The 24,473-nt window shown below is 53.8% G+C and overlaps 1 protein-coding gene across 2 annotated transcripts in view; it reads left to right on the forward strand.

Moving 5' to 3' along the window:
- Positions 1-24,473, forward strand: part of PARVB (parvin beta) — a 115,140-nt gene that overhangs the window by 46,146 nt on the left and 44,521 nt on the right. For both annotated transcript variants that reach the window (XM_022596496.3, XM_022596497.3), the window contains exons 2-3: positions 12,002-12,091; positions 15,115-15,185. In XM_022596496.3, the coding sequence (XP_022452204.1) occupies positions 12,002-12,091; positions 15,115-15,185 (161 nt within the window). The remainder of the gene's footprint in view (positions 1-12,001; positions 12,092-15,114; positions 15,186-24,473) is intronic.

Below are 24,473 nucleotides of genomic sequence, written 5' to 3' on the forward strand. Positions count from 1 at the left end.
AAACCCGCGTCCCCTGCATTGGAAGGCGGATTCTTTACCACTGGACCGCCAGGGAAGTCCCTTTCTGGGAGGCTATAATGTAGCAGTGAGACATGGCACATCTGCTCGATTGGCAAACGTGGGCGCTCAGGGGCTGTCCGACCTTGCAGCTGTGGCATGTGCCTGGTGCGCCTGCAAACTTGTCGAGTGGGTGACCCTGGGACACCAAGCGCTTCCGGTTACCCAGCACTGGTGCGGGTGGTGGAACAAGAAGGGAGAGACCCAGCATTTACCACGTGACTGCTGCCTGAGGCGCCATCTTGTTAAATTAGTTGTCATGACGACAGGTCTGGTTCTAACCCCTCTGCAGAGGAGAGATGGTGAAAGACGAAGGACTTAAAGCCCAAGGTCACAGGATGTTTCGAAATAGCCCTCCAAAGCCTCCGTTCTCTCCGCTCTTCTGTCTGCACCGTCCGCGACCCTGGGCCAGGGGTTTGGAGGAGGGACAGGGCCACGGAAGAGGGGACATTTGCAGCGGGCTTTGCCTCCAGGCTCAGGCTCTGGACATGGAGCTCTTGGAGGGGGCGCAGGCTGGCAAAGGCCCGGAGGGGTGACCGAGCCTGGCCCTGAGCTCTGCACTGGAGGAGGGGGTGAGATGTGAGGGGAAGGGTGTGGGTTTTGTTTTGGGAGTGGTGGAGTGTCAGGACAGCCCATGGGCAGAGGAGTGACCCCACGGCCTGCGTTCTGGGGACGAAGTCTGGAGACACTGTGGTGGATGGATCGGAGGAGGGTGAGACCAGGAGCAGACACCTGGCCATCCGCAGATCGATCCCCAGTCTCAGGCCCCCGAGGGATTCTTTCTACCTGATGCATTCTGAGAGGTGACTTGAATAAGTTGACCCACTTGCTTTCCCCCTGAAAAACCGACCAAATCATCGCTTGTCCCTAAAGGATCAGTCATTCTTTTTAGAGCAAGAAGCCTGGAGCCCCTCCGGTGTCCTGGTTTCTGCTCACCGGGTGGTTTATTTGGTAAACCTGACATTGAAGGATCACCTAGAAGTCTTTCTTCCTGTTCTCCTTCCCACAGACAATTCGTTTTTCTGTGGTTCTCACATTTTTCTGATCACGCAGGGCAAAGGGGAGGAAAAGGACTGCTTCTGGCCAGAGGGAATCATCCGTTTGATGTTGGCTTCTGAGCCCCAGCCTTTCCATACTTAGACCTAAGCAGCCTTTGGTATTAGGAAGACCCAGTGTCCAGGAACCGGGGGCGATCGCTTCCTTCCTGGTGCCATCCCTCCACCCTGCCCTTGGCCGGCAGGAACTCGCTCCAGTGGGCGAGGTTTGGGAATGTTGCCCCAGAGGCAGCCTGTCCCAGTAAGTCCCTAATTGCAGAGCAGAGTCCTTGCTCTCGAGGCCTCGCCCTCCGCACGGCCCCATTGCAGTAATTGGGCTCTTGGTGACCCACGACTGCCAGGCTAATGGAAGCCTTAATGGAAATGCTCTTGTCCACCCGAGTGGCTGGAAGTGGCATGTTTTGCAAGAACGGCCTGTTCCTAGTGTTTCTGACTTTGTGTCTCTTACCTAAATTCTCTCTTCGGCTCCATTTTGCCTACATAAACGCATTTACAGTCATTTATTCATTCTATGAATGTTTGTCGCATGCTTGTCATGTGCTGGGTTTTGGTCAGCGTTTGGCCACTCGGCGGGGGCGGGGCAGAGGGCACACCCCACCACTTCCTGTCGGGGGATAAGGGTTTGTAGCTGTCACGTGCACAGGGAACTGTGGGAACCTAGAAGAAGGGCCCTAATGCTGCCCAGGGGGTGGGGTTACAGAGAACGCTTTAATGAAGAATCTTGGGGAACGGGTGGAATTGGCTAGATATAATGAAAAGGGCATTTCAGGTGGTGGGGATAGTGGGGGCAAAGGAATGGCCTCATTGAAAGGTGATGCAGAAGCGTGGGAGCTGCATCTGGGTCGATGAGAGGTGGGGTTTGTTCATCAAGAGTCTTCAGGTACCACTTTGAGGGGTTTGGGTTATACCCTGGAGCCGGTAGGAGCTCTGGGGTGCTCTATCCCAGGGAGTGACAGCCAGCCACTCAGTCTGCAAATGACAGAAAACCCAACTCAAAGTGGATTAAGGACAAAATGGCATTCGTTGGTTCATTTGACAGAAAGGTCCAGAGGCTGCCAGCCTCAGGTAAGGCTTGATCCAGCAGACAGCTGGCTCGGCTAAACTCTGTCCTCTTAGCTCTGTGGACCCAGTGCCTGCATTTCCAGGTTTTGTGTGCTGGTAAGACGATGGGGCAGCTTCCACCTGCATCCTTTCTGGGTCAAGGCCAGAGGGAAAGAGTGCCTGTCATTCTGCATTCCTAGGAAACTCTCCTTGTTCTGTTGGCTCTAATTGGGCCAAGCCCATCCCTGGCTGTATGCTGGAGAGTGCAGTGTGCCCACTGGCTGAGGTCTGGGATGCTGAGTCCTGTTTGACCAGAGGAAGGGCACATGGATGCTGGGGAGGAGGGACAGCAGAGTCCAGTTGGTCTCCTGCAGAAGGGGAGAGGCTGGCTCGGGGTGGGAAGAGGCCACGGCAGAGCCTGCGGGAGGCCGACCGGCTGTCCTGGTGAGAGATCCCCTGGTTGCCCTAAGGACAGGACACGAGATGCAAAATCTGCAGAGGCTGGTTCTAGGTCTAGCGTCTTGGTCCTTACCTTTTTCCTCTTTGCACTTGCGTACGTGTTGGTCCTAGAATCGAGTTATCATTTTGCATGAGTCGTTTTGGGTGGTCGGGGCTGTGATGTGTGGTTCCCTCTCCCAGCTTCTCTTTCCCTTTAGGTTGTCACTGTGTCCCCTGAGGCTGGCAGTGCTGCTGGGAAAAGCCCAAGCCTCCCCTGCATCCCAGAGCCATTTCCGCTGCTGAACCCATTCTGCTGGGACATGGGAACCAGCCCTTTAAACTAGAGGGTCTTGGGAGAAGCCAGGGTGGCCGGTGAACGCATTTAGTTTTACCGCCGAGAGGGCAGCTCTGCATTTGGCTCAAGAGTGATAACAGGGGGCTTCCCTGGTGGCGCAGTGGTTGAGAGTCCGCCTGCCGATGCAGGGGACACGGGTTCGTGCCCCGGTCCGGGAAGATCCCACATGCCGCGGAGCGGCTGGGCCCGTGAGCCTATGGCCGCTGAGCCTGCGCGTCCGGAGCCTGTGCTCCGCAACGGGAGAGGCCACAGCAGGGAGAGGCCCGCGTACCGCAAAAAAAAAAAAAAAAAAGAAAAGAAAAGAGTGATAACAGGGATTCATGGAGAAAGAATGGAATTCTGGATTCTCCCCACAGGCAGGAAGCGGTCTGTACTTTCCTTTGACCCCCCAAAAGCTGAGAGACTACGTAGTTTTGGGGGACCGCAGGCCTCACGGGGGTTGGAGCCATCCCTGGCCAGCTGGGCCGGCTTGGGTGTGACTCAGTCTTTTAGGGAAGACCTCAGCTGTCGTGGGAGCTTAGCATGATAGCGTGTGAGGTGGGTGCCCAGTCCTTCTTTCTTGAATACCGGAGCCATGGCGGGTGCTGGCCAGGTTGGGAGTTGTTGAAACGTGGCCCCTGTGTCGATCTCTAAAAGGAGCACAGAGTCGCTTACCAGCTTGGGTTTCAGGAGCAGAGGGGCGTGGGAATGTCTTCTAAGTTGTTGCTACTCAGGTGTGGTCTGTGGGGCAGCATCAACATCACCTGGGGGCTGGTTAACGATGCTGAGTCTTGGACCCTCCCCAGACCTGCTGGGTAAGAATCCGCCCGTTAGCCCCCGGGAGCCTAAGTACTTTGACGTTTGGAGTCCGGGCTGAGTGTTTAGGAGGATGAATGGTTAGCCAAGGCTCCCAGGCTGGTTCCCGCTGGTGATGGGAGGGGAGATGACAGGGAGGTCCCCATGGTGATGGGGTCGCTCATGGGTGCTGTCCCAGAGCTGGTCCTTTCCTGCCCTACAGGACTCCCGTGCTGGGTTCCCCGAGGACGCGGGGCCCTCAGCTCCCCTCACACAACTTCCCCAGGCACACCCAGGCGGCACTGCACTGCCTCAGCGTCACCTGAGACAGACGCTATGGATTGACCTGCTCAGTGAAAGCACGGATGGGCTAAAATGGTCCTGAGGAGAGGCGATTCCTAGGCTCTGAGCTGTGTGGATGCCCCTTGCATTAGAAGCAGCGGTTTTCCTGAACTTGGAGGTGAGGATGGAGTTGCCTGGGGGAGATCAGTGACTCCACGCCGCAAACTCACTGCTTCGAGCGTGGCCCGTGTGGCCCTCTGACTTCCTCTGGGATCTCTGCAGCAGGCACACCATCTCTCTCCCTGCAGACCCTCCCGCAAGGAAGCCCAGGGTCTGAGGTTTCCAGGCCAAGGCTTCACCTAAGGCAGATAGGGACCATCAGGCCTGGATGGCTCATGGCCTGGGCTCTGAATCCTGCGTCTCTGCCTTTAGAAACCTACCCCAGGGGCTGAGTGCCTCAGGACAGGCTCAGCTCCACAGGCAGCCTCACCTGCTGCCCGCTCTGGTCTCCTTCCCTGTAGAACTGGCTGTCACCTCCCTTGGGTCCCTGCTGTAGAGCGTCTATTTGTTGTCTATTCTTTTAACTTTATTTTAATTTTCACAAGTAACATATGAACACAGTCATGACAAAGCCTTCGCAATCTCCTTTCTTTCCGTCACTCATCCCCCCAGAGGTGATGCTACTCTTGTCATGTTGGGGCACATCCTTTCATTCCTTTTCCTTTGAATTTAGTTGTGTACACATAAAAATACATAGTTCTAAGTTTTCTTTTTTTAAAAACGTATTTATTTATTTGCTTTTCGGCTGTGCCGCAAGGCATTACAGGATCTTAGTTCCCCGACCAGGGATCGAACCTGCGTCCCCTGCAGTGGAAGCTCAGAGTTGTAATCACTGGACTGTCACGGAATTCCCAGTTTTGAGTTTTCTGATTCTGTATTTTACATAAATATCCTGCTGTATTATTTGAAACCTGCTTTTTAAAAGTCCACACCGGGACTTCTCTGGTGGTCCAGTGGTTAAGACTCTGCACTTCCACCATAGGGGACATGGGTTCGATCCCTGGTAGGGGAACTGAGATGCTGTATACTGTGTGGCACAGCCAAAAATAAAAAAGTCAACACCATCACATGTATTGCACTTAATTAATTGTACGTTTGTTCCTCAAGAGACTTCTCTGTGCCAGGGGCCAGGCCAGGCTGTTGGGTGGAAGTGGCCAGGACACCTCCTTCCGTATGTCTGCACCCTGTGCCAGACCCCCCCAGCGCCAGTGCCGGCTCTGTCGGCCTTTAACCAGTGTTCATTAGATTGGCACCCTGTGGAGCCCGAGGCTTGCCGCTGCCTGAACAGGACAGATCTTTAGCTGTCAGCTCATCGTGTGGGGTCAGTAACGCCTGTCGCCCTCCTTTGCATTTTGCCTTATTGAAATGCTCACATATTTATTTTAGCCTCTCAACTTATTTCATCTCGAGAAATGGCGTGGAATCTCGTGGCCCCGCAGAGCAAACACCATAAATCAGATATTCAGGCTGAGTGGCCCTCACAGTCACGGTGCTTTCTTGTTCCCATGGTCTTGTCAGAGCAGTTCAGAATCTCATCTTCCGCCGAGAAATTACAGTGAGTTAAATGTACATAAATATACCGAGCTCATTACTATGGGCTGGCATCCCCATGGCAAGGCCAGAATCTCTTCCTCAGTAAAAACATACCAGATCTGCCACTTTAAAGGTTAAGAGGCCCCTTCATGTATGTTTTGCTACATGGATCACTGAAAGTAATTTCACTCTGTCCCCACATCCCAGTCAGGAAGGGCAGCTGCTGTCTCCAAGGTGGTTATAGCCCTCCCTGCCTTTTACCCTGGGCAGGATGCGGTCATCCATCCACTGCAATCCCAGGAATCTGGGAGACGGAGCCTGGAGTCCTGACTTCCTGGGAAGGGCCGGGCCTCCCATCTCAAGGCCTTTACAAGGATGATGCGTTTGAATTGTGATTGGTAGGTCGTTTGATCACCTTGTCTTTGGATGTCAGGAAGCGTTGTCCTACAGCATCACCCCATGGCTGTCCGGTCTGTGGATATCATCGTTGAGATCTTATTTGGGCCCTGTTTTCACTCCACTGAGCTGTGAGATCTTTACATGAAGTACAGTTTGGTTTATTTTTAGAAGAACTGCTCTGTTAAGAAGACCTTCATGGCTGATGAATTTAGTTATCCTGATAAATTGTAACTTCTGCAAAGATGCGATCCCTCTGAGTGCAGATGGGTGGTGGAGATTCCTAGAAAGCTCTCCCTTCCCCGGGGAAGCCTGGAAAGCCTCATTTAGCAGGGATTTTATTTTGTCAGGTCCTTCTCGCACACATGGAGCTGATCCCAACTCCCCCTCCCCAGCCTGGGGCGGGGTGGTGGTAGGGGGCCGCGGTCTGGGCGCCGTGAACTCACGTGGGGACACTCCGTCCTTTATCCTCCTTTATTTTTCCTGGCAACTCTGAGGACCACTCCGTTTCTTTGAGTAGGATCAGTTGTAGCTGGAAGTGGGTACGTCTTGAAAAGGGCTGGTTAAGCGTCCACAATTGAGGCAGCTTTCCTGCCATTGCCAAGTTCTTCTTTCAGCTGTGGAGCCGGGTGGGGACAGCGCTGCTGTTTTTGTTGGGGTTTTCTCTGGTGTTGTCACTGCTTCAGTCTCCAAGGGCCGTGGCTCACCCACCATGGGGTCTTTTTAATCCTCGCCGAACCCCCCCGCAGGTGAGCCCCAGGGAGCTTTCCGCACCCCATCTTTGCCCCCTCCTGCCCTGGCACCCGTCGTGGAGAGAGAAGACTTTGTGTTTTCCGATCTGTGCTTTCCCTTGCGGGTAGCCTTGCTCTTTTAAAGCAGGCTGCTTTCAGAGTTGTGTTTTCCTAATGATGTAAAAAGAAAAAAAAAACTGTCTGAAAGCTTTTTTTTGAGGGGGAAAGAGCCTGGGCATAAATAAATTAAATATAAATAAATAAGCGAAACCCATACAGAGAAAAAGATTTCAAAAAAAAAAATCAAGGATGGAACCTTTGCGCTCGGCCTGGGGTATAAGTGGCAGGCTGTTCGTGAGACGTTTGAGGTTTTAGATTTTGATTCTCTTTCCTCCTTTTTATGCATTTGTCGTTCCAATCAGGAGAGGTGGTGTGTTTTTTAAACCTTGCCCGGTCTCTGGGTGGAGTGATGGAAAGAGAACGGGCTTTGGAAACACACGCGTCTCCTTCTGTTCGGCAGAAGCTGGAAGCTGACGCTTACTGAGCGAGTACCGCACGCCAGACATTGTTCTGTGTGTTTGGACTGCATCAGGCCCCATTTCACAGATGGAAGCTGAGGCACAGAGCAAATACGTAGCTTGCCCAGGATCACCCAGCTTGTCAGTGGCTGAGCTGGGATCTGAAACCAGCAGACTGGCTCCCAGTTTCTAAGCCCTTCATTGTGCTGCCCCTCAGATATAAAGACCTACTATGTGCAGGAGCTGAGTTAGCACTGGTGTGGGCAGACAGTCCAGGAAAGAGGTAGTTACAGGGCTGGCTGCATGATGTGAGCTGGGCAGAGGGGAGCCTGGGATGGGAGGGGAGTACCCAGGATGGCTTCCTGGAAGAGGCGGCCAGCAAGCTGAGGCTTGAAGGTGGGTAGGACTCAGCTGAGCATAGCGAGTGAAGACCAGGTTGAAGTGGGTTCAGTCCTGACTCTAGGACTCATGGTTGGTGTATATCAGATGCCTTCACATCTCATAGACGCTGGCCCAGCATTGACCAAGCCGGGACCAGCCACTCCCTCACAGACTTGTTAGGAGATTAGATGAACAGAAGACAGAGAAGGTGCTGGGCACGTAGTAGGTGCTCAGGAAATGCTAGTGGCCCTCTCCCACTGACAGGCAAGGACGGGGGTTAGACTTTTACTGCGACCGGGGGTTGTGAACCGGTGGCCCCTGGCTGGCCCGCAGAATTGGAATTATTGCTCACATTTATAAATTGGGGGATTCTACACAAAACCCAGAATTTCCAGCATTTTTGGAAAAGCTCCTGTGATGTGGCGACCGCGTCTGCACAGCCCACTCTGCGCCCCGGGGCTGAGCGAGGCGTGGCTGTCCTCAGAGGGGCACTGGAGCTGTCACACGCTCTCCCTGGGTCTCCTCCAGCCTCTCTCCCTCCCGGCACTTACCCACCCGCATGTCCCCGTGTGGCCCACGGACGGCCCAGAGTGTCACCGCGGGAAGGTGAACCTGGGTGCCTTGGGAACACTTGTTGGCTGTAGGGTTTAGGGTGGACAAGGGCAGACACTTAGGACCACGATGAATCCTCGGCCCCGGCACATCGAGCCCCAGGTCCTTGGAACGCCCACACCCACGGTGCACACCAGGTGCCCCTGGATCTTTCTCTGTGACACAGATAGTCGGCATTTCCAGTCATTGAAGTGTCTGACTTTCTGGCAAATGGACGAGTACTTTCAAAACCTAGACATTCCTGGGATTAGGGAAAAGCCACTGACTTGGCAGAGTGGGGTCCTCGGGGAGAAGCTGTGGTCCAAGGGGAGCCCCTCCTTCCAGACCCTGGACTGACCCTCAGAAGACCAAAATCAGATTTCAACTGAAGGCTCCTCAGTGAAGGGGCCGTGTCCCTCAGGGAACCCAGGCCGTGAACAATAGCGGAGCTCCAAAGGGGCCTCACTGAACCCCGCTGCGGTTCAGCATGGACGTGGCCGCCACAGAGGGCTTCCGGAATCCCAGCTCTGATCAGTCACCCACAGGCTTTGCATGGAGTCCCAAAGTCCCTTTTTCCGGGATTCCTGCTTCCTCTAGGAAGCCTTCCCTGGTTTTCCCTGGGATGAACTTCACTGATTCCTCAGAAGCCCCTGTGAGGTAGGTACTGCTGCCACCCCCGCGTTCTAGTTGGTGAAACTGAGGCTGAGCAAGGTGAAGGGACTTGCTGGAGGCCACATGCCAGCACGTGGCACAGAGAGATCCGAGCCCTGGGCTCGTGGCCACAGACCCTCCTTGTTTTCCTCCGGGCTTTATGCTTAACAGGCCTGTGGAATGTGCCGTCTGGGTGGGTCTGTGAGAGCATCTCTCATCTATTAAAGCCGAGAGATCCTAGGCCCTGTTTAGTGTTATCTTTGATGTTGCAAAGGGCGGTGTGGAAATTCCTCTGTTTTTATGTGACCCAGTTTCTCTGCTTTGAAAATGTCGTTCCTGTTCTCCTCCCCGCTCCCTGTTTTTGAGACCAGGCAGCAGGGCTCCTGGAAGCATCTCTTCATCTCTGCACCCCACACCCCCATCTGCCACCAGTTGTTCTGGCCCACGGCCCATGTCCAGGCCAGCGGATGACCCGCGTGGTAGCTCTGGGGCTCCTGGGAGGAGCTACGGGCTCACAGTAAGGACGCACCTGCGTGGCTCACCTGTGCCCTGAAGCCCACCTGTGCGACCCTCCACTCATATGAAACCGGGGCCTTTTGTTCTTCCTCGGCCGTGAACATAACCATGGCAGACGGCCTTGACCGGAAGGGACCTCCCTGGCCTTTCTGTCCTCCTTCTGTGACGCTGGCACAGGAAACCAGAGAGAGGAGCCCACGGCTGCTGTGCACGCCCCCTCACACAGTTCACGTACGTGCCTCTAGAATATGCGAGAACTTTTGTGAAAAATCCCCTTTTCCTCCTTCCCTTTTCTGCCTTGGAAAGCTCTTTGCTGGTTAGAAGACCCTTTGTAACTTGTTATATAGTAAAAATAATTGCTGAGATTTGGTCTGTTTTCTCAGCGGGACTGAGTGACCGGAGGGGATCTTTGGAATGGGGAGCGGGGCCGGGCGGGGTGCGTCTCCAAGTCCTTTGCTCGTGAAGGTGTTAACACGCGTCTGCTTCTTACACAGAGTTAAGCTAAGGATTGGGGGATCAAAAGATGGCTGTGCGTGGGGTCAGCTCCTGGGATCTGGGGCGGCAGGGAGACTGTGCCTGTCTCCAGGTGCAGGGCTGGCCTCCAGACTGGAGTATTGTTGGGAGGGGTCCATTTTTTCTTCCCTCTTCTTTTAAATTGCGGTAAAATATACATAACATAAAATGTACCGTTTTAACCCTTTTTAAGTGTAGTGTTCAGTGGCATTAAGTTCATTCACGTTGTTGTGTAGCCATCACCACCCTCCATCTCCAGAACTTCTTCATCTTCTCAAACTGAAGCTCTGTCCCCATTAAACGCCGACTCCCCATAATTTCCCCCTATTTTCAGCCCCTGGCACCCCCCATTCTACTTTCTGTCGCTGTGAATTTGACTGTAGGGACCTCCTGTAAGTGGAGTCATACAGGGTTTGCCGTTTTGTGTCTGGGTTATTTCACCTAGTATACTGTCCTCGGGATTCGTCCATGCGGTAGTGTGTGTCAGAATTCCCTTCCTTTTTACGGGTGAATAACATTCCATTGTGTGTATGGACCATATTTATCCGTTCATCCATCAGTGGACACTTGGGCCGTTTCCACCTTTTGGCTGTGAATCGTGTAAGTCATTGCTGCTGTAAGGGTGTGGGTGTGCAAGAGAGCCCATTTTTTCACAGTCTTGTATCAGGGCCTTCCTGATGTTAGAACCCAACGTCCTGGGCCCCACTGCCGTGTTCCTTGTGAGGGACAGAGGGTGGCTTGTCCCCAAAGCTGGGTCTATGGCTGCGTCCAGGGAGCCCACTGTGTGCCCAGCTCCGGCCTCAGAACCTGATGTTCATCGTTTCATTAAGTCCTTCCAGGGGACCTGATGTTTTGAGAAAACAGGCAGAGAGGTTGCCAGGCGTGCCTGGGGTTGGGTCACCCTGGCCTGCCTGTCCCAAGGCCATCACGTCCTGTCCCCTTGCTACTCTGTCCCCTGTCCCCTCAGGTCCCGGAATTGGAGATATTCGAGGTTCGAGGTGACTGCAGTATTGAAAGAGGAAGTAGGTTTCCACCTCTGAGGACGTTTCATTACAGAGAAGGCCTTGAAACTAACACAACGTTGTAATTCAATTACGATTTAAAAAAAAAAAAAAGAAAAAAGGAGGAGAAGGAAGGCTGGGCACTTGTCACTGGAGCTCACCGAGGAAGAGGCTGGTTTGGGGGCGTGTGGTCGGGGACTGTCACCCAGCGGTTCTCAGCCAGGGCTGGAAAGGTGCCCAGCGCCCCCTGCACCCACTGGATGGGGGCTGGAGCCTGGAGTCCCATACAGTTATGGCCGGTGGAAGAAATGCGCCGTTAGCCCCTGGTGTCCCGGGGTGGCCCCCTGGCCAGTGTAAGTCGAGATGCTTTCCTGGAAGGTGTCTAGCGCGGGGGGCAAGGGATCCTTTCTGCACCTTGGCATCCAGGCCGCCCCTCTCATCGCGTAGCCAGCCCTGCGGTCCCTGCGACTGTTCAGGGCGCCCTCCTCCCCAGCCCCCGGCACCCTGTCTGCCCTCTAGACACGGTCCTGTGCTCCCAGCTCCAAGTCTCCGGATCCGGTTTGTTAGATTCTGCTGTGTGTTTCACTGCTCCCGACCCTGGGCATTACCTAGCATCAGACCCGCCGGATTCTGTCCCGTGAACGTGGCCACGGACGACGGCACTGCCTCGCCTGCCGCGTGCCGGGAGGGTCTTCACACCCAGAGTCCACGGCCGAGGACATTGCTGTCCAGGAGTGGGAGGGGAGCCCGCCCTTTTCAGGCCCTGTCGCTGTGATCCAAGCTTCGTCCATCTCAGCAGCGCTGGGTGGATCTGGAAGCACCCAGAAGCTTCCATGACATAGTCATGTGTTGCAAAGGGTGGTGAAGACAGCCTGGCCGGGCTTGGTGAGAATCGGGAACTCTCCGGTGTGGGTGAAGAATTGCAGAATGTATTCTGGGTTCGGGGCATTTTTCCTTGGACTCTTTCTGGGCAACCAGCCATTTAGGAATGTTTGTTAAATGCTTAAAAAACAGGAGTTGATTTCTCTCTGTTTCCACTGCCAACGTGTGAGGCCACAATATTCCATTTATACTAACTGGCTTTTTCCTTTCTCTTTCTGCCTGACAGTGAGTGACTTGCAGGAAGAAGGGAAGAATGCCATCAACTTGCCGATGTCCCCTGCCTCGGTGGAGATCCACCCTGAAGACATCCTGCTCGGTATTATCGGTTTCTCCAGCTCCTTGTCGTGGGCGAGTTGAGCTTCCCAGCTTGCGGTTGGTCTGGGAGGGGCTGAAAAGGAGCATTCGTGGCCTTTTGATCAGACTCAGACGTCACATGGGGCTCTCAGCTCAAGGTCACGTTTAGAATAAAGTCTGTAGGAAAAAAGCAAGCCTTCCCTTGTAGGTTACTGCCTTTCTGATTGCAAATGTCAGTTTTATTGTGATTTAAGTATGATGAGGCCAACGGATCAGGAGCTGACTGCCACGGAAAAGGTGGTTTGTTAAACTCACGGTTCCCAAGGTGACGGGGAGGGCAGCAGCCTCGGGCAGGAGGCAGAAGGAGTGACGGGAAGGCACGGGCAGAAGAGAAGCCTTTATTGTGGTTTTCACAGGAAGGAGTGAGTGAGGCAGGGTTCATAAGCAGGTTTGGATGGGCTGGTCTGGGTAATTTCAGGGGCCTCTGGGACACAGGGGCTGCCCCGAGTTGTCTGTGCCTGGTCCCAGGTGATTAGGGCAGGGGCTGTTGGCTGGGTGTGTAAGAGCCCTGTGTGAGCTCAGTTAGAGAGGTGTCTGGGGGGTGTGGGCTCTGGGTTGGTTGTTTGCGCGTGGAAGGCACTCCCAGGGGACACGTTTGCTGTTTTGGGAATCAGCTAGCTCTGAGAGCGGAGTCCCTCTAGGTACCCAAGGCCCCAAGATGTCAAAACATTAGAAAATAAGAAACACAATTAACATACCCCCCATCTCTGCACAAGCCGGAGTGGCCTCCATGCCAGGGGCCTGCTAGGTGGGACCTGCCAAGTGGTACCGGCCTTGCACTCGCCTCCTCAGGACCGCATCCCAGCCGGCACCGATGAGGTGACGGCCTGGACACACTTGCCTTAAAGCGTGTTTTGGGATCCGATGGATCTGGAAGGCAGTCTCGGAACATTCCGCTTCTTTCCAAACCCTGCCTGGTTCAAAGGGAAGTCCCGGTTGATGCCTCTGTTGTGGTTCCCACGACAAGGCCAGGCCAGCAAGAGCTGATGGGGAAGAAATGCAAACGCACGTCCAGGCGGCCAACCTGCAGCCAAGCGCTGGACGGGCTCAGAGGTGCCGCCGGCGTCCCCTGCGGCTTCCCCTCTGCTCTAGGAAGAGCGTGACCCTTCACTGATGCTGTTGTGTTTTGTCTTCAGTCTGGCTGCAGCCGCTGCCCAGGCAAGTGACCCTCTCCCAGGAGAAACTGGGGATGAACACTGTCTGGAAATTACCCTGATTCAGAACAGGGTTTCTCCTGAACCCACCCCGTGCTGTGGGCATTTGGCACCGGATCTTTTTTTTTTTTTTTTTTTTTTTTGTGGTATGCAGGCCTCTCGCTGTTGTGGCCTCTCGCATTGCGGAGCACAGGCTCTGGACGCGCAGGCTCAGTGGCCATGGCTCACGGGCCCAGCCGCTCTGCGGCACGTGGGATCTTCCCAGACCGGGGCACGAACCCGTGTCCCCTGCATCGGCAGGCGGACTCTCAACCACTGCGCCACCAGGGAAGCCCCGGATAATTCTTTATAGTCGGTCAAGGTGTTGATCAGCATCCCTGGTCTCCACCCACTAGATTCCTCGGGCACACTCCCCGCCCCGCCACACCCCCACCCCCGGCTGGGACAACCAAAAACGTCTCCAGACATTACAGCGAGTCCCCTGGGTTGGGGGTTCGGGGGGACTTGATTGCTTCTGGCTGAGAACCCTGCTTTAGACCAGCAGGAGTGCTAGAAAGTAGATTTACTGTAAACGTGTGGCAGGCTATTGTTTTGTCAGTATGCCTTGAACCTGCTTTTCCCTGGACCCTAAGCCGCCTGTCTTACGTTTTTCTAAGTAGCTGCTCTTGGGCTGGGAGTTGGCATTCTTCCGTTTGCTCTGTAAGGTTCTGCTGGCCCCTGAAGCTCTTGTGACCTTGATAAGAACCACCCTGGTTGGGCTTCCCCGGTGGCGCGGTGGTTAAGAATCCACCTGCCAACGCAGGGGACACGGGCTTGATCCCTGGTCTGGGAAGATCCCATATGCCGCGGAGCAACTAAGCCTGTGCGCCACAACTACTGAGCCTGCGCTCTAGAGCCCGTGAGCCGCAACTACTGAAGCCCGCGCACCTAGAGCCCGTGCTCCGCAACAGGAGAAGCCACCACAATGAGAAGCCCGTGCACCGCAGTGAAGAGTAGCCCCCTCTCTCCGCAACTAGAGAAAGCCCATGCGCAGCAATGAAGACCCAACGCAGCCAAAATTAAATAAATAAATTAAAAAATATATATATATAGAAATATCTCATAAGAAATCACAACAAATAAACTTTAAAAAAAAAGAATTTTCGCTGTTGTGAAGCCTCTGTCACTCAAAGCCATTTCATTCCCACCAACGTGGACAGGGTCCCAGCTGTGGGAGCCTGTATGGGCCCCGGGACCCTGGTCATCTATGCCTGCACGTCCTAGGGGCCAGAGGTTATGCTTCTTTTCTGTCCTTTTAACACCCCTGCTCAGTTTTGTTCTGCGACGTGTCTGTTGTCTGTGGGTCTTTCCCCTCTGCCGTCCACTTATTACCCCTGCGTCACTCCCTCTGTACAAGCTCACTGGTGCCCGTGGTCCATGGATCGAGGCCAGACACGGAGGGGAAAACAGATAAACAGAAACAGAATATGGATAAACACACTTTGCTGTGAAACATCCTTTTTTCCCCCTGCTTTTTCTAATATTTTTGTCCGTATCACCTTATGTAGTGGCGAGCTTTCTCGGTGAACGCCAGGTCTTCCCCGGGTTTATTAATGGTGGCTTTTCCACAGATCCAATTCAGGCCTGTGTGCACGCCCCTCCCTCCTGAAAGATGGGGGTGGATGCTCCATTGCACCCTGGGAGGCAGTTCTTCCCGGGCCGTGTGAATGGCTGCAGGGCTGCTCAGTGAGAGGGCCACGGGGTCTCTGCTCTCAATTCCCCCCATCTGTGCAAGGGAAGCCGGCTCCCCGCCCCCCGCGACGCTAACCCCCCCTGTCCTTTGTCCCTGCAGAGGAGAACCAGGAGCGCATGGTGATTGACCCCACCTCCAGGGACGACCCCAGATTCAGAGAGTTGGTCAAGGTGAGGACGAGTGTCCTGGCTGGGATGTTCTTGGGAGGTCAGATCTTGGGGTTCAGGCTCTTGTGGGCCAGAGGAGCAAAGCTGGGGGCTGGTCAAGGGGCCTTACTGCTGCGTTTGGTGGGGGGATGTGAAGGATGAGGCTGGACGGCCTGGAGCATCTCCCAGGGGCCCAGCCCCACAGGGCCTCTCCGACGGCCGGCTCCCCGTCGTGTGCTGGACCCAGTTATGCGGGGACCCTTTTCTTAACACTTGGAATGAGCAGCTGCAGTGAACGCTCACGGTGCCTTGCAGACGGGTTCAAGGCGTTCAAACCCTTTCCGGAGCGAGAGGGGCGGCGTTCAGAGGAAACTCTGAAAAGCGGGCACGTGGGTCCCCTCTGGCCACACCTGTGGATCCTCATTGGATGCTGGTGCCCCTGCGCTGGGCAGCGGTCAGGTTCTGCAGCGTCTGGACGTGTGGGGACCGGCGAGGCCAGAGGATGGCCGCCTGGTTCCGGAAAGTCAGGGAAGCAAGGCCAGCCCGGGCCGCTGGCTCTGGGCTCCTTCGGGGCCGTGGCGGCTGCGCGTCTCTCCCCACTGGTCTCTCGAGCCTTAGCGGTGAGGCTTCATTCGTAGCGTTAACCTTTGTTGGAGCGAGCGTGGGTTGCAGTTTGATGCTCTGATCTAAACCACAGCAGGGCGTCAGAGGTAATCCCTGGGCCGGCAAGGGCTCTGACAGCGTCGTCACCTGCGAGCCCAGAGGCCAGTGGACCTGGGCTGTGCAGATGCCGTTTAGGGCAGAGCCACACACATATCCTATGAAAAGGGCTTTTTCAAAAGTTTCTCCACCTTAACCACTGCGGTTGGGCCCAATGAGGGCACCGCTGCCTTTTCACGAGGGCTCCTTCAGGATAAACAACACCTTTGCAAGTTGTAGCTTTTAAAGAATTGAAATGGAAAATGTCTGTTTTCAGGCCCATCCCATAATGTTGATTCTGAGCATCTTAAACTGCCTAGTTTATTAAGATTTCTTTTTTTCCTGAATACCCACTTTGTTATTCTGAATGGAAGATTGTCGGTGAGGAAAAGTAACCCTGCACGTCAGCCACTAAAATGTTCTCCACGGGCGATATTTAAGTAGTAGAAGGGGATGCCCTGTTTTTGTCAGGGTTCTGCAGAGAAACAGAATCCACAGGAGATGGCCCTATCTCTCTACCTCTCTATCTCTCTCTCCATCTCTCTGTCTATCTATCTCTCTCTCTATATATATATCTCTTCTGTCTCTCTCTGTATCTATCTATAGAGACTTATAAGGATTGGCTCACGTGATTATGGAGGCTGAGAAGACCCATGATCTGCCCTCTGCAAACTGGGGACCAGGAAAGCTGGTCCGAGGGCCTGAGAGCCCAGGACAGGACTTGCACATCCCAGGCAAAGAGAGGGCGAGTCCAGCCTTCCTCTACCTTTTTGTCCTATTCAGGCCCTTCCTGGATTGCGTGCCACCCACCCACGCTGGCCGGGGCCCTCTGCTTTACGCAGGCCACCGATACAAATGCTAATCTCTTCCCGAGACACCCTCACAGACACGCCCAGAAAGAATGTTTAATCAGCTACCTTGGCATCCCGTCCGGGCCAAGCTGACACATAAAATCAGCCATCACGTGCCCCGCTCTGATTTTTCCTTCTTCGACATGTAAGCAGAGCTTGAGAGCACGTGAGCATCTTCTCCTTGAAACAAGACCCAGGGAGCCTGGTGTCACCCTCACCTCCATACGGGGACTCCGAGAGAAGTAACTCCCCCACCCCCAGGTTACGCTCCGAACCAGTGAAGTGGCCGGTCTTGAATGAGTCTGTTTGATGCCTCATTCGCTGAGCCCCGGTTGAGGGTCCGGAGCTGTGCTGGGCCCTGGGGCTGCAAGATGAACCAGTCACCTCCCTGCTATACGGGGTCCAGATCCGCTTCGCGCTCCTCCTGGACCCACTCACTCGGCCCTTCCCGCCTCTGCCTCAGGAGACTACAGGCATTTTTGGTTTCTACCGGGTGAGGGCTGGGCAGCTGCGTGTCCTTTATTCTCCCACACAGAGGGACCACGGCATCTCTGCATCCGGGACCAGCCCGACGGGACCTGCGGAGGCTCTGGCAGCCCCTCCAGCCCCGGATTCCGGGTTCAGATGAACGACCACGTCTGGGGCATGGAGCGTGTTGACTGGAGGGGCTGGGAGCGTGGACGTTGACATCCTGTGGGGCAAAGCAGGACTGGACCCCAGGGAGTGGGAATGCACGCCTCTCCCTTTCTTCCCCGACGGGCAGTTCTGAGAGCCGTGCTTCCACAGGAAGTTGGCTGTGTGCTGGGCATCGGCTGGGTTTTCTTCCGAAGCTGCGGGCGGCTCAGGGGCGCACCTGCCTCCCTTCCCTCTCCCCTCACTCTTGCTAGTCTGGGGCTATGGTCCCCCCAAAAGCAGCAGCAGTCAGCTTGGCCCTGGGCTCTCTTTCCTGGGGAACCCAGGTGTGGTGTGCTGAATCATGGCCCCCAAAGATGTCCACGTCCTAGCCTCTGGAACCTGTGACTGTTACCTCCTTATATGGCAAAAGGGACTTTGCAGATGTGATTAAGCTAGGGGTGTGGAGGGAGGAATGACCCTGGATTGTCTGGTGGGCTCACAAGTGTCCTTATAAGAGGGAGGCAGAGAGAGATTTGACTGCAGGTGATGGTGGCAACATGAGGGTGGATACGGGATGCCACGCTGCTGGCTTTGAAAATGTGGGAAGGGGCCACGTGCTAAGGAATGTGGGCTCCCCTAGAACGTGGAAAAGGCCAGGAAGCCTTCCCTAGAGCCTCCAGAAGGAATCAGCCCTCCTGACACCTTGGCACTAACCCAGTGAAACTGGCCTTGGACTTCTGACCTCCAGGACTCTGAGGGAATACCCTGGTGGTTTGGAAGCCCCAGATTAGTGATAATTTGTTACAGCAGCCGGAGAAACCAGTACACCAGGCCGAGTTACCTCCTGTCCCTAAACCGCCGCATCCCTTAGCTGTAGCTGAGGGTTCCCGTCCCCTTGGGAGCAGGGCCGGCCTTGCTGCCTTGCCAGTTCCCAGGAAGGGCCAGCTGCCAGACACATAGAAGTCTGCTCCCATGGCCATCCCGCCAGCCTGGAGCACATACGCCTGGAGATGGGCAATTTCTGGAAGGTTCCCCCTGCCGTCAGACTGCAAATCGTACCTCGAGGCTGGTGGCTTATCTTCTAAAATAAACATAAACACAGCAAGCAGGACAGCGCCATCAGGCTGTCTGTCTGTGGCTTGTGGCACGTGGCGGGAATGTATGTGAAATACTACTACTCACTGACTACAGGGCTTTTAAACAGAGACGCACGCGTGCTGGTGGGGGTCTGGGAGATGCCTGGGCTGAGCGCCAGCTACCCTGGGTTGTTCTTGTTTGTCAGGTAAGGGGGAGGCTCAGCGTATCCCTGAGTCGGGGTTCCCTCACGACAGGGGGCTGTCAGCACCTCCTTTTCTTGGCGTGGGGAGGAACTGGCCCCAGGGCCAGGCAGCCTGTACGCGCAGTCAGGGGTGAGCTGCCCGTGGCCTGCCCGGGGGTGCCGCCGAGCCGGACACCCTTAGATGTGCTCCAGGCTGGAGGCCCTGCTGCCTCAGTTCCCACACCACCCCCAACTCCAGTGCCCCGGCCCCTGAGCCTCCTTGCCCCTCCCTCCTTGAGCAAGCTGAGCACCTGCCCACCTGGCTGTGAGGTTAGAAAGCCCGTTTCCCCCAAGCCCAACCCCACTTCTGATGCCGGTTGTAAGTTTGGGAGCCCCAAGATGACCCATAGGTTTGACACTTTGCTAAAAGGACTCCAGTTATACTCACGGTTATGGCTTATTCCGGTGAGAGGACACAGGTTAAAATCAGCCGAGGAGGAAGTGCAGGTTGTTTTGGTGCAGGGCGTGGACCACGTGCAGGCCTGAGCTTGTCAGGGTGAGGTCTGGCTGACATCCTGACCACTGGCCACGTCCAGTCTTGGGACCAGCAGGACCTTTCTGAGTTAGCACGGTCGGTCCCCCGGCTTTCGTTCTCTGTTCTCCATCATGTGCACTTTGTTACCTCTTGTCTTGGCCCCTGTCCTGTCTCTCTCTGTAGACTTACCCACACTGACCCTCCTGCCTCAGGACTGTTGGTGTTTAAAACATTGTGAGCTGCTCTCTGCTTCCTGTCAAAAAGCCTGGCCTTGGCTAAGCCAGGCATTAAGAATGAAGCCGCTCATTGAAACCCTCTCTTCGAGCATCTTTTGTGTGTAATGCAGTGTGAGGGGGTGAAGGGGTGGGTGTGATGGGCTGTGGAATTGGTTCTCTGGATTCAAATCCCGGCTCGGATTAAAGCAGAACAGTCGTGCCCGTCTGCCAGCATGAGGGTGACGTCAGATGCCACGCGCTTGCTGTCCGGCGGGTGCTGTGCCGGGCGCTGGAACATGGGCACAGACAGGGCAGAGCTGGGAGGGAGGTGCATGGGCAGGTCTGTGGTTCCCGTTTAGAAGTGAGTATCCTGTGGGCTCAGGAGCTGAAAGACGTATCCTGTCTCCTGTATGCAGGTGTTTGTCCTGTGGTCCTTTTCGCTAGCATCCTCCAGGAGTGCCCTGAATCTCTTAACAGGGTGAACGGCTGGTGCCGCCTGGGGAAGATAGCAGTTTACAGATGAGATCCTTTATATTTTTAATGATCTTTGAAAGAGGGAATGGCAGTTCTCGTGCTTTCCAGAGTGAATAGTCAGAGAGGGGCCTCCGCACCTGCGGGTGCGTTGGTCCAAGGCAGGCTGGCCGTGTCGTCACCGGGGTACGCATTTCTCCCCACAAGCAGATTTCGCATCTCATCTCCCAGTTTACTGGACAAGGCTCCTTCAGGTTGTTAAGTTCTGTTTTCTCCCTTCCTTTGCCCCTACGAAGAAACTCAGCTGCACAAAGATGGTCTTCTGAGCAGAAGACGGTGCTATCATCATTGTGTGGAGATGCCCGGGGATGTGGCTGGCACTGCACCTGGCCGGGATGCTCTCCTGCCGGTTGCAATGAGCCTGCGTCCTCAGTGCATTAAGCCGCGGCAAGCCTGTCTGGAAGTGACTAAAACATAACTGTCATAGCTTTGGGGGAGACAGGCTGCAGATCTTCATTATCATTTAGAAGGAACTCAGGGGGAAGTAATTTTTTATTCTGGCTAAAGCAAGCTTGTGAAAAGTCTATGCAAAGAGCACTGTGCCGAGGGCATCATTAATACACGTCCTAGACACGTGCCTGCAGGACTCGGGGTTTGCAAATGAGTACGTCCCTAAAAGTAAGGACGGGTGCCATCTTTAAAAAGTCTTTTGTGCACCAGAAGATTAAGACGGATGACCTGGGCAGTACAAGGACAGGGTGATTGGTGGTGGCCAGGAGGGGACTGCATCTCCGCGGGGGCAGCAGTGAAACTGGCGGCGGATTTGCTTTTGCTTTCCCAGAGCTGACCTCTGTGGCCCGCGGCGTGAAATGTGATTTTCATCCCCTTCTGTCTGTTGTTTTCGTATTTGGACTTTGACCAGGTCAGAGAGCCAGTTTTAGTTTCTTCATAGCAGAAACATCTCTTGTGTGTTTTCCTACAGGACCTTGCTCTGGGCAAGGCAGCCTCTAGAACCAAATGTCTGCATGCCCCAGAGGCTTTTCTAGGTCTGTAGGCAGCCCTGCCGTTGATTTGAGCGCCTTGCGTGGGTCTGTTCCTAGCTTAGCCCCTGCGGTGATGGCCTTGAGTGGGCTGGCGGTCCAGCTGGGGAGACAGACATGTCGAGGGACGGATGAGCATGTTTCCAGGTGGCATGACCGCATTGAAGGAAACTGAAGCAAGAAGCAGGGTGGTTCCTTCTCCGCTCTGTTTTTGGTGGGGTGGTCGGAGTTGGCATTCGAGCCGAGACCTGCTGGTTGGTACCTAGGGCGGCAGCAAGTGCAGAAGCCCCCTGGGATGCCCGTGCTGGCAGGTGTGAAGGCCAGCGAGGGGGGCAGCGTGGCTGGAGCCTAGACAGCAAGGACGAGGGTGATCGGAGGTAAGATCAGAGAGGTGGCAGGGGTGCGAAATGGTGTTTGACTCCCGGGGCTGGTTTGGGGGGCCACAGGGACGTGGGAGGACCGGCAAGCAGCTGTGACACCTAACTGCCCACGTGGGGCAGAGACTAGGTCATGTTTCTTTATAGCTCCAACACCTCGGGTGCTGTCCACATATCCTAGGTGCTGCTAGCTAGGCTGAGTAAATCAGAAAGGGGTTTCTGACACGCAGAGAAGCCGTGGGTGGTGACGGTGACATCTGTGTAGATCACTAGAGTTGATTAGCACTGGCCAATAGATCATCTCACCAAATCCTCAAAATAGCCCAGCAGAGGTAGATGCTAGCACCTGCATTCTAGAGGTTCATTGCTTAATAACAGGTTTATTGAGATAGAATTCCCATACCGTACAGTTCAGTGGTTGTTAGTGAACTCCCAGAGCTGTTGAGCCATCACCTCAATCAGTCAGGGACATTTTCATCACCCCAGAAAGGAACCCCGTAACAACCAGCACCCAGTCCTGTATCCTCCTTCCTGGCCCCCGGCAACCACTTTGTCTCTAAAGAATTATTGCGTCTCTATAATTCGCATATTCTAGATATTTCATAGAAGGGGAATCATATCAATACATGACTTTTGTGTCATCTGGCTTCTTTCACTTGGCATATAGTGTTTTTAAGATTCATCCATGTTGTAGCAGGTGTCCAAACTCCATTCCTGGACTTCCCTGGTGGCGCAGTGGTTAAGAATCCGCCTGCCAGTGCAGGGGACACAGGTTTGACCCCGGTCTGGGAAGATCCCACATGCCGCGGAGCAACTAAGCCTGTGCGCCACGACTACGGAGCCTGCACTTGAGGGCCCACAAGCACAACTACTGAGCCCACGTGCCACAACTACTGAAGCCCGTGTGCCTAGAGCCCGTGCTCCACAGCAAGAGAAGCCACCACAGTGAGAAGCCCGCGCACCACAACGAAGAGTAGCCCCCGCGCGTGGCAGGAAAGACCCAACGCAGCCAAAAAAAAAAAAAGAACTGCATTCCTTTTTATGGCTGAATAATATTCCATTGTATGGATAGACCACAACGTGTTCATCTGTTCTTTCTCGACGGCATTTGGGTTGTTTCCACATTTTGGTTATTTTGAATAGTGCTGCTATGAACATCCGTGTACAAAGTTTTGTATGAGCTTGTGTTTGCAGTTCTTTTTGGTATATACCTGGGAGTGAAATTGCTGGGTCATATGGTGATTCTGTGCTTAACCTTTTGAGTAACTGCCAGACTGTTTCCGTAGTGGCTGCATCATTTTACATCCCCCAAAGAAGTGTATGGAAATTCTTCCAGTTTCTCTACAGCCTTGGCAACACTTATTGTTCCTCTTTTTGATTATAGCTACCTTAGTAGGTATGAAATGGTATCTCGTAGTGGTTGTTTTTGTTTTTGCGGTACGCGGGCCTCTCACTGTTGTGGCCTCTCCCGTTGCGGAGCACAGGCTCCGGACGCGCAGGCTCAGCGGCCATGGCTCACGGGCCCAGCCGCTCCGCGGCATGTGGGATCTTCCCGGACCGGGGCACGAACTCGTGTTCCCTGCATCGGCAGGCGGACTCTCAACCACTGTGCCACCAGGGAAGCCCTCTCGTAGTGGTTTTGGTTTATATTTCCCCGATGGCTAATGACGTTGAGCATCTTTTCATGTATTGGCTATTTGTAAATCTGTTCTGGAGAAATGTCTATTCAGATCCTTTGCCCTTTTTTTTTTTTTTTTTTCCCAAAGTTTGTTTGACCTGAAGGTCATACAATTTGGGGGAGGAAGGAAGTTTTTTTTTTTTGGCTGCGTTGGGTCTTTCATTGCTGCGTGCGGGCTTTCTCTAGTTGTAATGAGCAGGGGCTACTCTTCGTTGCGATGCGCAGGCTTCTCATTGCAGTGGCTTCTCTTGTGGAGCACGGGCCTCAGGGCGTGCGTGCTTCAGTAGTTGTGCTTTGCCCATTTTTAAATTGGGTTATTTGTCTTTTTATTACTGAGTTTTAAGTGTTCCTTATATATTCTAGATACAAATCCTTTATCAGGTATATGATTTGCAAAATCTCGCATTCTGTGGGTTGTCTTTGTATTTTCTGGATGGTATCTTTTGAAGTACAAATGTTTTAAATTTTGTTTGTCAGGTTTATCTATTTTTTCTTTTGTTCCTTGTGCTTTTGGTGTCACAGCTAAGAAATCATTACCTCATCCAAGGTCATGAAGATTTACCTCCACGTTTTCTTTTTTTTTTTTTTTTTTTGCGGTACGCGGGCCTCTCACTGTTGTGGCCTCTCCCGTTGCGGAGCACAGGCTCCAGACGCGCAGGCTCAGCGGCCATGGCTCACGGGCCCAGCCGCTCCATGGCATGTGGGATCTTCCCGGACCGGGGCAGGAACCCGTGTCCCCTGCATCGGCAGGCGGACTCTCAAGCACTGCACCACCAGGGAGGCCCTACCTCCACGTTTTCTAAGAGTTTTATAGTTTTAGTTCCTACACTGAGGTCTGATCCATTTTGAGTTGATTTCTATATATGGTGTAAAGTAAGGGTTCAGTTTTATTCTTTTGCATGTGGGTATCCAGTTGTCCCAGCACCATTTGTTAGAAAGACTTTTTTCCCCATCGAATTGTCTTAGCCCCCTTATGGATGTCACTTGGCTGTAATGTGAAGTTTATTTCTGACCTCTCATTTCTGTTTCATTGACCTCTGTATCCTCCTGCCAGTATCACATGTTTTGATACTCTAGCATTGTAGGAAAGTTTGAAATCAGGAAGTGTCAGTTCTCCAACTTTGTTCTTCCTTTTCAAGATTGTTTTGGCTTTTGGGGGTCTCTGGACTTTCCATTTGCATTGTAGGATTTGCTTGTCAGTTTCAGCAAAGAAGCCACATGGATAGTGATTAATTTTTATAAGTGACATCTATTATTATTTTTTCTAATTACCAAAGTAACATATACTGCTGAAAACCTGGAAGACAGAAAACTCAAACAGAAGGCAGTGGTCATTTTTAAATTCGTGTCCCTCCAGGCTTTTTCTTTTGTGCATTCAGCTTTTCCTACACAAAATTTGAAATCATTTCCGAGTTGGTAAACGTCTAGGAGCACATTTGGATTGGTACCTTGGGAGAAATTTCTGGAAGTGGAATTGCTGGGTCCCATAGCACACACAGGCCCAATGTGGAGGCTGTTTGGGCGGCAGCTCCGTCCTCTGATGGGCACCAGCCCCTCCTGGCCTCCCTGCCGG

This window comes from Delphinapterus leucas, chromosome 11 (assembly GCF_059928025.1).
Source record: "Delphinapterus leucas isolate spDelLeu-1000000601 "Yukka" chromosome 11, BTC_Dleu_Yukka2, whole genome shotgun sequence".
Taxonomy (NCBI): domain Eukaryota; kingdom Metazoa; phylum Chordata; class Mammalia; order Artiodactyla; family Monodontidae; genus Delphinapterus; species Delphinapterus leucas.